Here is a 14,787-nt window from a genome sequence, read left to right as displayed (position 1 = left end):
AATGTGTCAATAAAGTTTCCCCTTCCTGGGACAATGAATTCACGGTGTTCTTATTTCAATTTCCAGAAGTGTATATGAAGAAAGCGTAATAATACAATCCCTCTACTGTCCGTTCAATACCATTCATAGTGTTTGAAAACTTTGAATACTAATATGAAAGTGCAAACAACATGTAGGAATTACATCAGTGTGATGTCATATAAAAACATATATGTTTTTATCAAAAGTCTGTGTAAATCTTGTTGTAAATCTGTATATAGAGTGATTTAGCTGCCCCTACCAATGGGTTTTATGGAGCCCGCAACACCTTCATATAGACTGTCATATTGTCTCGCTTGCTATGTGCGAACTGTATGTCCTAAAAAGAAATTAACAGGACGTTTTTGTAGGAAATGTAATGTAGTTATATTTTGTACTGGGATAAGTTTTCGCTGGAGGTCAAGGTTTTCGAGTTATTCAAGAAAAACGCGTCTTAAGGTCACTTTTTTACGTTTTTCTTAGAAACTACGGCCTCTGGCGGAAACACATCCCAGTACAAAAATTTAACTACATTAAATTTCCAACAAAAATGTCCTACTCATTTTTTCTGTAAGACTAAGAGTTTCCGTGTAGCAGTCGAGAAAATACGAAACTCTTGCACATGGTATTTGAAGGTGTTGTGGGTTGCATAAAATTTAGTAGTAGGGGCAGTTGAATCGCCATGTATATATCACCAAATTTGCACTAGATGCGTTTAAGAACGGACTGTAGCTCGAACAGCTACCGCTTCTGGGACGTTGAAATTACAATGAAGGTCATTACATAACAATTGAAGCCCTTGTAGTGAGGCTGTAACTTCGAAATGTACAGTGGAGTAACAAAAAAAGACAATAAACGGAGTTTATTTTGAAATTTGCATTTCTCACATTGCATCCAATGAAAGACCGATTTAAATTGCCGTCATCTTACGTCAGTGAAAGGACGAGAGTGGTACTTACCAAGAACCAGGGGCATGGTTGCCAGGAACGCTAGCAGCGGCAGACGCTTCGACTGCCCCATGGTGCGAGTTAGATCCTGCAACACAAACGATGCTCAGCTTAAAAAACACAGGCCTGGTTTCTCAAGATAGCTAAGAAACTTGCTTGGATTAGAATAGCTACAATACAGTGATGAGTGGTTTATTGTGCTCCTTGTCTCAGTACCTTTTATACCTGTGAGGTAAATCACCATAAACGTGAAAGAAACCATTCCATATTTTCAGAGCACTAAAAACACCACAGCCACGATTCTACAAACATGGAGCAAGACATGAAAATAATCAGAATAAACATTCATGATAAATACCTTACAACAATGCGGGAAAAATACCACATCCAAAAAGCCATTGCTGAGAACAAACAAGTGACAAACGAGTAAATACACAACAGTACAGCTGCCAGACTCTCTACTGAAACTAAAAAAAAAGATAAAATAAATATGATTCCACCTATATATGCAGCCATATTAAAACAAATACATATACTCTCTCTTTCTTCCCCCTATCTCCCCACCCCCATCCCTTTCTCTCTCTCTCTCTCTCTCTCTCTCTCTCTCTCTCTCACATACCATTACATACTGCACACACACATACACACACACACACACACACACACACACACACACACACACACACACACACACACACACAAACAAACAAACAAACAAACAGATCACAGGTCACAAAAACACATTCACACATTCAATAGTTGGCAATAACATTCGATGATTGGCAATAAAATCCGACAGTTGGCAATACCATCCAAAACAACAAATAAAAACGAGTGTTAAGTTTCTATTGCTGTGAAGTCTGTAAATGAAATTTCTAATGGCAGTTATGAAAAGAACAGCGGTAACGAATGAACAATATCACTACATGTGAACATCCAAACATCCACAAAATTTGTAAGTCTGCAAGTAGAAGCTTAAAATAGTACCATGTGACTATATACAACGTCCTAAATGTAAAAAAAAAAAATGTTTAAACAAAAGTAAGTACGTATTCCCGGCCACTGAATATGTCTTGCAAAGAAAGAAGGCGAAACGATTATCGTACAAGGATTGTGTTTCATTCAGTTAGGATTAGAGGTCCCAAAGTAAGACTTACAGACATACCGTGATACCATAAATTCTTTTGACGAATCGCATCACAGCCAGAACCACGGCTAGACGTCGGACACAGTTGCAGAAGACCCTTAAACTGTTAGTATAAAACCAAATCAGGCAAAGGGGGCCATACACCACCAATTCATAGCAGCGTCACCTGATTCCGGTGCCATCATTGGACTTAAATATGATGGGGCGCAGGGGTATACTGCGCTTTCCCCGCTTTTATTCCTTCTCAACTGTTCTGACGACGCCTACTGCACTCAGTCCCCGCCCTCACAGTAACGGAAATCGTTCGAAATACCAGTAATGGGATCTAACCCAGGATCACTCTATGGAAAACCCGAAACGCTGACCGCCCATATATGTAGGCGGCCGACTGTGGCTCACTAAATCGTTTTAGATTGATGAAACGTGTGTTCACGAAATTTCGGTATTTGTTTGATACATTGTAACCCAACGTATGTCAAATCCTTAGGGTAAAAATTATAGTCCCTAGAGGATCCTAAACTATTTTCAAATAAGGACTGAACGCAGTGAATGAATATGTCAGCCTGAACGAATCCTTACGCAGCTGTAACTGCTAGTGCTGGTATTGCTGCTACTGCAACAGGTACTAAACAATAACAGACTTCGGTACAAGCATTTTATTACCAAGGCTTGTTTCTCACTTGTTACATTAATATATTTTAAAAAAATCCATATTCTGAGAAGTGTTAGTATGGAGCAAAACAAGAAAAAAAGTTCAGCAAACATGGACTCTAAAATGCATACCTTCAGAACTACGAGCACTTGTTCATCTTCGCTGCTACAAGCTCTCTGCTATTGAAGCACGCAGTAAACAAATCAGTAACAGGCTTCCATTATTGTGGTAAATGAAAACTGCAACATAATAGCGTCTCAAAAATTTATCGCAACCAAAAACGTTCCATTAGAACTAACGTACGCGCTGCACTTACCGAGACCTGTACAGTATAAACACTAACATGTGTTACTGCAAACGTTATCCATTGACAAAACAGAGGAATGTGTCCTCATTTGTTTACTGCGTTGTGTAGGTCGTTCGTAATAGCAAACAGCATGCCATTGAAGAGATGTATTTCACAGCAGCGGAGATGAACAAGTGCTCATAGCTCTTAAGGTAAGAATTTTAAAGCCCGTACATACTGAACATTTTTGTCTTGTTTTGGCCCATACTACCACGTCTTAAACTATGGAATACTTTTTCTAACACGGTTTATATCACTCTCGTTGTGTAACACCACTGTAAGTTTTCTCAGTAACTGTTGTCTCACATTGTCGTCGTGTTCTATAGAAATTTCCCTCTTCCTCACAAACCATTAACCTTGCCAGAATGGGGTGGCTTGCTCGCCTCAATGATACAGGTAGGCGTACTGCTGGCGCAACCACTAAGAGGAGTATTTCTAGAGATCTTGACATGCAGCTCCACTGAATGCGCTACTCCACAACGTTTTTCACTCTGTGCATTAAACAGGATGTGAAGAAAACCAAGAAGAAATTTAGAAAGTGAATTAATATTTAAGGAGAAAAAATTCAAAAAAAGTTTGTAATTTTCTCACAGATGGCAATGGACTTCCAAGAGCAGTTGCATGGAAAAGGGTGTGTCATCGAAAGAGCTTGTAAGATAAATATAAAAAAAAATGAAACAGAGGGAAAGAAATGTATCGAATCAAATCAGAAACTGAAGTAATTATATTGGTACATGACGCTCTAAATGTAGTAAACGTTTTTGCTACGTATTTTAGCAACGGCAAAGTAACTGACGATGGCCAAATTGGAGAGGATATAAAATGCAATAACAGCAACAACAGCGTATCTGAAAAGAAGAATTTATTAACAGCAAATACAAACGTCAGATTTAGGAAGTCTTTTATGAAGGTATTTGCCTGGAGTGTACCTTCTTATGGAGGCTATAGACAGTCCATAGAAGAAAAGAATAAAAGCTTTTGAAATGTGTTGCTACAGAAGAATGCTACAGATTTGAAGATCGAAGAACAAGTGAAGAGATACTGAATTGAATAGGAGAAAAGAAACCTACTGTACACGTTAACTAAAAGATGGTACCAATTCATAGAGTACAGGTGCTGTCGTCCGAAGAACGAGGTACCGTGACAAAGTTGGTAGCTTACGACGGAACCACAAGAACGCACAGTCGCTGCCAGACGCGGCGACGAATGAGAGACATCGAAGCAGACACGTCCTCAAGAATTTCCATAAGCCGTTTCTGCTGAAGACTTAACGTCAGAGCGGACTGCTGCTCAGCCGCCTATGCAGTCATCGTCGAAGACGACCACATCGTCTCACTACAGGGAGTTGTATTAGATAGAACTAAGTAGTAAAGTTGATATTTACTTGTACAATGAGAGAAGAGATTATTATTCTGTAATGCACTTTTTTTAGATTGAAGTCAACTGACAGGTATACCTGCTTAAAAGAAGTCACTCTAACTAAGCGCTCATCTTCTGAGAATATAATGTTTCCGAGTAGAGAAGGAATTATCATATTTCATCAAAATATAAGACCTATTAGAGATAAAGTTAGTGAACTGCCTACAGATAATGACTCTGAAATTATTGGTATATCGGAGCACCACTTAAATAATTTGACAATTCATAGGCTTCCTTTACCTTGATACAGATTAGCTGGCTGTTTTTCGAGGAGTTCCTTGCGCGGTGGGGTAGTGGCTATGTACGTAAAAAACAGTATTCCACTTGAGTCCATAGACGTAGCACGACACTGCACTGAACAGATATTTGAAAGTTGTGCAGGGGCAGGTGAATTTAGTGAAACTGAACTTCTAATTGTTGTTGTTTATAGGTCCCCTTACTCCAACTTCAGAGCGTTTCTGCTCAAGCTAGAGAGGGTTCTTGATTCATTTTATCATTCAGAAATTACTTATACGTGGTGACATCAATATCAATTTTGTTTATGATGGTGCATGAAAAAGGATGTTGGTAGATCTCATAAAATCATATAATCTGATGCAGGCTGCGTTTTTTCCAACTAGGGTGCTGGGGAACAGTAGCACAGCCACAGACAATATTTTTATTCATTCATCAGTACTGGATGGACATTCTGTCAGTAAAAGGGTTAATGGCCTTTCAGATCATGATGCACAAATTTTAACATTGAAAGGCTTTAGTACTCAAACAAATGTCACATTTAATTACAAACTATGTAGGAAAGTTAATCCAACAGCAAGACAGAGTTTTTTAAACCTTGTCAAGGAACAGAGGTGGCACGATGTTTTTAGTGACGATAACATAGATGACAAATGTAATGCTTTCCTTAACACATTTCTCATGCTCTTTGAGAGTTGCTTTCCATTAGAGCGTTCTAAACGTGGTACTATCAGTAATAAGCAGCCTGGGTAGCTCACTAGTGGCATAACGATATCTTGTAGAACAAAGCGGGAATCATAACAAAATGTTAGGAGTCACAATCAAGCTACAGTAGCCCATTACAAACAGTATTGTAAAGTGCTTAAAAATGTTATTAGGAAGGCTAAGAGTATGTGGTATGCAAATAGAACAGCTAATTCACAGGATAAATATGGTCAGTTGTGAAGGAAGTGTCTGGTGAGCAGCACAAGGTCGACGATATAAAGTCACTCCGCAGTAAAAATATTTCTGTTACTGATAAATATGATGTATATACAGTACTTAACAATCATTTTATGAGCATTGCTGGTGAATTAAATAAAAATTTAGTTTCTACAGGAAGTCTTACAACATTCTTGGCCAATGCCTTTCCGAGATTGATTTCTGAAATACTGCTCTGTGATACAGACAAGAGGGAGATTGAGTCAACAATTAAATCACTGAAGACTAAGGACTCTCATGGTTATAATGGAGTGTCTAGCCGAATATTAAAGTACTGTGCTGCACATGTTAGCCCTCTATTAGTCATATTTGTAATTTTTCCTTTAGGAGTGGTCGGTTGCCTGAACGATTAAACTACTCATTAATAAAGCCGCTTTATAGAAAGGGAGAAAAGGATAATGTAGATAATTGTAGACCTTTTCTGTGCCATCAGTGTTTACAAACGTTATTGAAAAGGCGGTGTATGTAAGGATAATTGATCATTTTATATCACACCATTTGCTATCAAATGTATAGTTCGGCCTTAAAAGTCGTTTAACAACTGAAAATGCTATATTCTCTTTTCTCTGTGAGATACTGAATGGGTCGAACAAAAGGTTTCGAACGCTAGGCATATTTTTTGATTTAACTAAGGCATTTGATTGTGTTGATCACAAAATATTGACCCAGATGTTGGAACATTACGGAATACGTGGAGTAGCTCCCAACTGGTTCACCTCTTATTTTAGCAACAGACAGGTAAAGATCATTTTTAACCATGTTGATAATGGCTGTGACGTGGGGGCTGAGTGGGGTACGGTCAAGTGGGGGGGGGGGGCAAAGATCAGTGTTGGGACCGCTCCTGTTCCTTATTTATATAAATGATATGCCCTCTAGTATTATGGGTGACTAAAATATTTCTGTTTACTGATGACACTAGCTTTGTAGTAAACGATGTTGTGAGCAACATTGGCTCGGTTTCAAATAGTGCAGTACATGACCTACGATAATGGCTTGTAGAAAATAAACTAATGTTAAATCACAGTAAGACTCACTTTTTACAGTTTCTAGCACACAATTCAATAAAACCTGACTTTTAATTTCACAGAATGGGTATGTGATTAGTGAAACTGAAAAGTTCAAATTTCTAGGTGTTCAGGTAGATAGTAAGCTGTCGTGGAAATCCCACCTTCAGGATCTTGCTCAAAGACTTAATACTGCCATTTTTACTGTTCGAACGGTATCTGTAGTGAGTATTCGTTGGACACGAAAACTAGTTCAAATTGTTCGAATGGCTCTGAGCACTATGAGACGTAACATCTATGGTCATCAGTCCCCTAGAACTTAGAACTACTTAAACCTAACTAACCTAATGACATCACACACATCCATACCCGAGGCAGGATTCGAACCTGCGATCGTAGCAGTCGCGCGGCTCCGGACTGAGCGCCTAGAACCGCTAGACCACCGCGGCCGGCCGAAAATTAGTCTACTTTGCTTATTTTCATTCGCTTATGTCGTAGTTTGGGGTAAGTCTTCCCCTTCTAAAAGGATATTTTTGGCTCAGAAACGGGCGGTTCGGGCTGTATGTAGTGTAAGGTCACGAATCTTTTGTCGACCCCTGTTCACGAGTCTGGGTCTTTTGACGTTAGCATCTCACTATATATATATATATATATATATATATATATATATATATATATATAATATATATATATATATATATATATATATATATATTTTCCTTAAGCTCATTTCTTGTTAACAATATTAGGTTATTCCCGACAATAAGCAGCTTTCACTCGGTTAATACTCGGCAGAAATCAAACCTAGCCGGCAGTCGTGGGCGAGCGGTTCTAGGCGCTTCAGTCTGGAACCGCGCGACCGCTACGGTAGCAGGTTCGAATCCTGCCTCGGGCATGCATGTGTGTGATGTCCTTAGGTTAGTTAGGTTTAAGTAGTTCTAAGTTCTAGGCGACTGATGACCTCAAAAGGTAAGTCCCATAGTACTCAAATCCATTTGAACCAAATGAAACCTGCATTTGGATCGGACTTCCATAACTCTTGCGCAGAAAGGTGTGCGGTATGCGGCTGCATCCATTTTCAGTAAGGTAACACTCGAATTCTAAAATCTTAGCAGTAATCCACGCGCTTTCAAATCGAAACTGGAGAGTTTTCTCATGAGTCACTCCTTCTATTCTGTCTAGGAGTTCCTTGAAAAATTAAGCTGATTCTTGTTGTATTGTTGACTGCGTTTACTTAAACTTATGGACTGACTGTTTTCGTGTTATAAACATTTATTTTTACCTTTTATTATTTTTATTTTGTAAATTCATGTACTGACACGTTCCATGACCTTGGAGATTTGCTCCTGAATTTGATTCTACGGAACTTGACGTGTAAATAAAATTAAATAAAGTAAATAATCAAATGATACGTTAGTGTTCAGTGTCATTAACTAGTAGCTACGCATAGACAGTCAAGAGGACATAGAATCCTCCGAAGTTAGGCATGTCATTTTGTTCATGTTGTAATAAAGTGATATAATATTTTCGATGTGTTGTAGCTTCCTCTCGGCCTCATCCAGAAGTAAATCTGAGAAACCACCACAGTGTCGACGAGAGATTGCTCGTTCGCCACATCAGTACATTATGAGGCATCAATTTGCTAATCATGGGTAATATGTGTGGGGTAAAAAATTGTGGCTGTAGGTCGAGGCTTGACTGCAATAACCAAGATGAAACTGATGTAGGCTGTACTGTTCATGAAGAGTTGACGAGGCTTGAACAGGACGCACTAGTGTGGTGAGCAGCATCAAACCAGTCTTTGTACTGAATATTATAATTATTCCAGATCCTAAAATTGTTTACATTTGCGTTGTTGGAGACTGAGCGCGCTGCGGAACGAAACGGAAGTGTCGGTAGGCCATGGCGAAACGGGTCAATTCTTCCTAGCGCATCTCCGCTCGTTGACAAGTGTTTAAAATGTGTCTGGAGCGGAGCGCTTTGGTAAACAGAGTCCAAAGCCGCCATTGGCGTTAAAAGCAGAAGACGAGGGCCGCCGCTTACGCTGTCCTCTCCTCCAGGTGGTCGCCACCGCCCCTTCCGCTGTCCCCCCTTCCCCTTCCCCTTCCCCTTCCCCCCTTATCCACCCCCGCAGCCATCAGCTCCTTCGTCGTCCTTGCCAGCCGGGCGTTGTTTTATTCACGAGGCGCGAGATTGCATTCCCGGCCGCGCTGACTGCTCTTTACGAGACCACGACGTCGCCTCATTCATCAGTTCCGCTGCCTGCGTCTCCCTGGAAACAGCATACGGCCGCCTGTCTCCCCGTCGAGGCTCTTCATGCAACACTCTGTGGCTGGGAAACGCCCAGCACGATGCAGCTTCCGTCAATATGAAAACTGTCCAATATACAGAGTGATTCTAGTTAACGTTTCAAATCCGACGTAGATGACCCTGAGACTAGTAATTTATTCTAAGACACATGGGACCGCAAATGTCGGAAATTCCACGAAAGCGGATGACCAATGTTGGACACGTGACATCATCAGGTGACGCATCTCACCGCAAGGACAGTGGTTGGTTTTGTCAGTCCTACTCTCTCTCGTAGGAGCAGTGCTATACATCTCTCCACTAGGCTAGTCGGTTTCCGTAAATGTATTACCATTACCGTGAGCACTACCGATCACATCGGATACTGCAAGAACGGAAACAAAGTAGCCTAGCGGAGCTCTACCGGCGAGGATGGAATCGACGACAGGCCCAAGATCTGCATGTACGGCATGGTATATCATATGGTGACGTTACATGTTCAACATTTGTCATCGACTTTCGAGGTATTTCCCGAGATTTGCAGCCCCAAATTACTTGTCTCAACGCCATCTACGTTGGTTTGGGGGTTTTTAAACGTTAATAAGTCAGCCTGCATAGTGCTGCCCACTGTTCTTCCTTCAAGGCAAAACAGACGGCAATTTGAAACTCCCTGGCAGATTAAAACTGTGTGCTGGACCGAGACTCGAACTCTGGACCTTTGCTTTTCGCGGGCAGGTGCTCTACCATCTGAAAGCACTTCCCCGCGAAAGGCAAAGGTCCCGAGTTCGAGTCTCGGTCCAGCACACAGTTTTAATTTGCAAGGAAGTTTCATATCGACGTACACTCCTCTGCAGAGTGAAAATTTCCTTCTGTAAACGTCCTCCCAGGCTGTGGCTAAGCCATGTCTCCGCAATATCGAGAAGTGCTAGTGCTGGTCTTGGAGATTCGCAGGAGAACTTCTGTGAGGTTTGAAAGGTAGGAGACGAGGCACTGGCGAAAGTAAGGCTGTGAGGACGGGTCGTCGGTAGTGATTGGGTAGCTCAGATGGTAGAGCACTTACCCGCAAAAGAGAAAGGTCCCGAGTTCGAGTCTCGGTCCGGCACTGTCAGGAAGTTTCATATCACCGCACACTCCGCTATAGACTAAAATTTCATTCCAGACGGCAGTTTGTGGTGCGAGCAAAGGAGAAGGAAATACGGTTTTCGGGCTTGCCCCAAGATAACATTTTGTAACTCGCAGTGTGTTTCTTCGGAGCAACTGTTCGATATCATTGGGTGCTTACAGTAGTTGCTTTCGCAAGACGCGATTCGTGATATTCACGTGGTGGCGTTCAAATGTGCCACGAGCAGCACACCGTGAGCGCAAGTGCTGTAGGTCACTTTCCGTTTCCTGGAAGTGATCTAAGAGCGCTATTTTCTATGAGCTGCGAGAGCTTTCACGTGCATTCGTGTTTGCCTCTCGTGGTCCCGGTAAATGTGAACTCCACCAAGCGGGTATCAACAGTTGCATCTTGTAACAGCAACTACGACAACCATCTGAAGATGAAGAGTTGCTTCGACCAAATACTGTGGTACTTAAAACAATGTTTTCCGTTGGCAATCGCAATAAATGTATGTGTGACAGAGAGAGAGAGAGAGAGAGAGAGAGAGAGAGAGAGAGAGACAGAGACAGAGAGAGAGAGAGAGAGAGAGAGAGAGAGAATTCTTGGTATTCTACGAGAGTTCTTCAATAAGTGATGTCCCACATTTTTGTAAAAAGCCATTAGTATGCATAGGCAAACGTCCTTGTTGGTGCTTCACATCCATAAACGCTTGTGTGCAATGTAGAGCGATGCTGCAGTTGATAGGAGTAAGGTTGGGTGAGGTTAAAGAAAGTTATAGCCTCAGGAAATGCAGAAAAAGAGCTCCTTGAACAGTCACGCTTGGGACGTCCTGTCACAGACACTGCTCCAGGCGTGCTGAACCGTGCGGATGCCATTATCGGTGTCGACCGCCGCATCACAATTCTACAATTGGCTCTACAGTTGTCGGTCAGCATTGGAAGTGCGTTTGAAATGATCGAGACTCTCGGATATTCAAAGAGGTGCTCACGATGGGTTCCACGAATGCTCACAGCGGACCACATGATCCAAAGGAAGGCAATTTCATTTGAACTGGAGCGTTTTGAGACCGACGGAGAGGCCTTTCTGTCACGGATCGTTACCGAGGACGAAAGATGGGAACACCACTTTGCGCCTGAAACAAAAAGACAGTCCACGGAGTGGTATCGTCCTCATTCACCACAAAAGAAGAATGTCAAGACAGTGCCGGAAAAGTCATGGTGTCAGTCTTCTGGGATTGTGATGGCGTCATTCTCGTGGATGTGATGCCAAGAGGGTCAAGCATCAATTCAAAGGCATACTTGAAGACTCTGAAGAAAGTGTTCGATCGGACAAGAATCCAGCAGAAATCTTGCTCCAAAACGATGACGTACGTCCACACACAAGTCTGAGATCCCGGAAACACATTGCCAAATGGGGCTGGACATCATTGCCTCATTCACCCTACAGTCCAGACCTGGGACCCGCGGACTTCCATCTCTCTGGGCCGCTTAGTGATTCTCCCTGTAGAAAACACACTTTGAAGATGACGAATGTGCATTCATGAAGTGAAAACATGGCCACACCTATGGGACAAGAGCTTTTACCAGCAGGGAATACATGCTCTTCCACAACTTTGGCGTACAGTCATAGAACGTGGTGGAGACTACGTAGCAAAACAGGACATGGACAACACATGTTGATGTTTATTGTTACTAAATTCTAACTCTTCATAATAAATATGATCTGAGAAGAAAAATGTGGGCCATTACTTATTGAACGATCCTCGTATGTTGGGGTGCTTCTGAAGCAAAGTTTCCACTCGAAACAGTCTGATTCAGTCTTTTGTCAGAGCCATCGAGCTAGACTGATTCGGGTGCTGACAATGAGACAAAGATAGACGGCAAAATTTTAAACCTGAGGGCACTGAGGTTCATCGGCTGTCATTGATACTACCGTTTTCGCTTTTATACGTCTGGTAATCGTGCACGCATAAGCGGAAGGCGTATGCAATTTTGGTACGGAAGTGTCTCTCAAATACGTCTTTTTCCGCAGTAATATGGGAGTTGCTATGTCTTTTCTGGCTGTAATTATTTGGACCAGACGAGTTTCGCTTTAATTTAAATCATCTCCAGCGGTCATTGTAACAATTTTGGTTTTGCTTACAAATCTGTTTAATGAGATCTTAGGCAGTTGACATGTTTAAAATTACTTTCATAACTCACGATTTTAGACTCCTGCAATATTTTTATGTATTCTTTTGACCACAGTTGTTAGTTGTTTAGCAAACTGCACTGCTGTGACGCACAATATTTTCTCGTTTTTCATATTGTTCACTTTCTGTGACGTCACACACACACACACACACACACACACACACACACACACACACACACACACACACAAAAAGAAATAGCAGACTCTGCCAAAGCCGACAAAAGACAATCGCACTCCACACGATCAAAACAAAAAACTACGTGAGGTGAGCATGAATAAATAAAAACATGAAAAACGAGAAAATATTTTGTATCACTGCAGTGCAGTGTGCTAAAAATCGAATCGTTTTGTTGAGAATAACTCATGAAAACAATATTGAACTGTAAAACCGTGCGAAATAAAGCATGAAATGTGTTTCTGATCTCGTTAAACCGATTAGTAAGCAAAACCACGTAATATTGACCACTGAAGACGCTTTAAATAAAAGTGGAAAGTGTCTGGTTTAAATCAGACGGAATCCTTATTACCTGTATGTCTAGAAGTTCAGTGGAATGGCTGTATTTCTCTCTTCAGAATTCGATAACCGGAGAACATATCTATGAGAGAGTGCAATGATCGCTGGGAGATATCGTAGGAAGGCACTAATTTGTGAGGAACCAGTGACGTTGCACGAATAATACAACCCGCTGTTCAACGGATCACCGGCGCTTTGGACCGTGGTAGTGGTTCTGGAAACAATGGTTATTTCCTCGTACTATTTATTCCAAGCCTTGTTGGACAATGGCACGATTGCAGTCTACTTTGGTGAATATTTAGACATGCCGTTTCCCTCGTCAAAGCACCATGTGGTTTGCTAGCTATCAGTGTGAGTAATGCTGTGCAAACAGTAGCAAAATAAATGACTTTTGTCACACCGACAGCAGATGTTAATGGAAATTAAATATCTGGGCAAAGCGACTATGGGAACTTCAAGTAATACGGAAAATTTAAACAGACATTTAATTAACTTTCAAAGCAATTTCATTTTTCAAGTAGATTTATTGCGCTTTGTTAAATATTGTGGACTTACCTATTGACTTTATGTTACATCTGGCAACAAACACAAATCTAAAATTTTTTCAAGCCCACTCCTCAATGATAAAGTCGGTGCTGATGTATATGCATCCTGCTGCTGGACAAATCACATTTTCATTTAGCTGTGTTCCTACACTCAGTTCACGGAAAAACAGCCGAAATAGAGTTATTGCGACAATGGTGCTGGATTTTGACGTGTGTGCATTACCCCTCTGTGCATCTGTTAGAACAAATCATATTTTGTATTTAATTATCGTCGCTGCATTCAACTCATTACTGAGTAATAACTTTCAACATGTATCATTGTATTCATGATTGATTCTTGGTGACTGATTATTACACCAAAAATACTACTGCCATCAGGTACTACCTCGTGTATATGTAGCTAGACAAGTAAAATAATAGCCGAGTGACAGAAACCTTTAAATCGAAGTTAGACGCACCACTAAGTTTTAGTAATTTATTAATCACTACGCAGCACTGCTATAGAACTGTTAGTAGAGGAGTAATAAAAATCGTTATACTCATCACAATGAGACTTCTGCAAGCTTGTGACCTCTGCTGCTATTATGAGTGTCTCTTAGTGTTACAAGTCGTAATATAGATTTACATGCATGCTGCATTCTGCAGTGTGATAGTTACTGAACTATATGAAATAATACCGCTATAACTTCTAACCGGTTTGCGTTAGGACGTTCAAACTGCATGATTGGCATGAAGGGAATTAGTATGCCTGTGCTGGTTTGGTTTAGCAACGAAGCCCACTTTCATTTGGATAGAATCATCAATAAGTAAAAGTGCATCCACATTTCACGATCGAGAAGTTTTTTCACTCTCAACGGGTGACTGTGTTGTGTGAAATGTCCAGTCACGGAAAAATCGGTGCGATATTCCTTGATGGCAGTGATTACCGAACGGTTCGTGATGTTTTGGAAGATGATTTCATCCCATTATCCAAAGTGACCCTGATTTCGACAAGATGAGATTCATGCAAGACGGAGATCAACCCATCGAAGCAGGAGAGTGTTTCTTGTACCTGGAGGAGCACTTCGGGGACTGCATTGTGGCTCTGGGGTACCCAGAGGCCACTGGCATGGGCCTCGTTTTGCCTCCATATTCTCCGGACCTGAAAGCATGCGACTCCTTTTTGTGGTGCTATATTAAAGACAACCTGTACAGCAACAACCCCAAAATCACTGCTGATCTGAAAAGAGCCATTTAGAAGGTCACCGACAACATCGATGTTCCGACACTTCAGCGGGTCATGCTGAATTTTGCTATTCGTTTGCGCCACATCATCTCCAATGCATATCGAGCATGTCATAACCTAAATCCTAATATCTGTAGTGAAGCTTACATGTTGAATAAAGTGTGTGAACGCCGT

At 41.3% G+C, this 14,787-nt stretch overlaps 1 protein-coding gene across 13 annotated transcripts in view; it reads right to left on the bottom strand.

Annotated features, from left to right (window-relative positions):
* The window catches only part of LOC126336721 (Ig-like and fibronectin type-III domain-containing protein 1), a 2,308,230-nt gene that overhangs the window by 382,700 nt on the left and 1,910,743 nt on the right, over positions 1-14,787 (bottom strand). For all 13 annotated transcript variants that reach the window (XM_050000693.1, XM_050000696.1, XM_050000702.1 and 10 more), the window contains one exon: positions 978-1,053. In XM_050000693.1, the coding sequence (XP_049856650.1) occupies positions 978-1,038 (61 nt within the window). In that variant the 5' untranslated portion in view covers positions 1,039-1,053. The remainder of the gene's footprint in view (positions 1-977; positions 1,054-14,787) is intronic.

Source organism: Schistocerca gregaria, chromosome 2 (genome assembly GCF_023897955.1).
Source record: "Schistocerca gregaria isolate iqSchGreg1 chromosome 2, iqSchGreg1.2, whole genome shotgun sequence".
In the NCBI taxonomy this organism is placed as follows: domain Eukaryota; kingdom Metazoa; phylum Arthropoda; class Insecta; order Orthoptera; family Acrididae; genus Schistocerca; species Schistocerca gregaria.
This window is presented reverse-complemented; position numbering and strand designations above follow the sequence as displayed.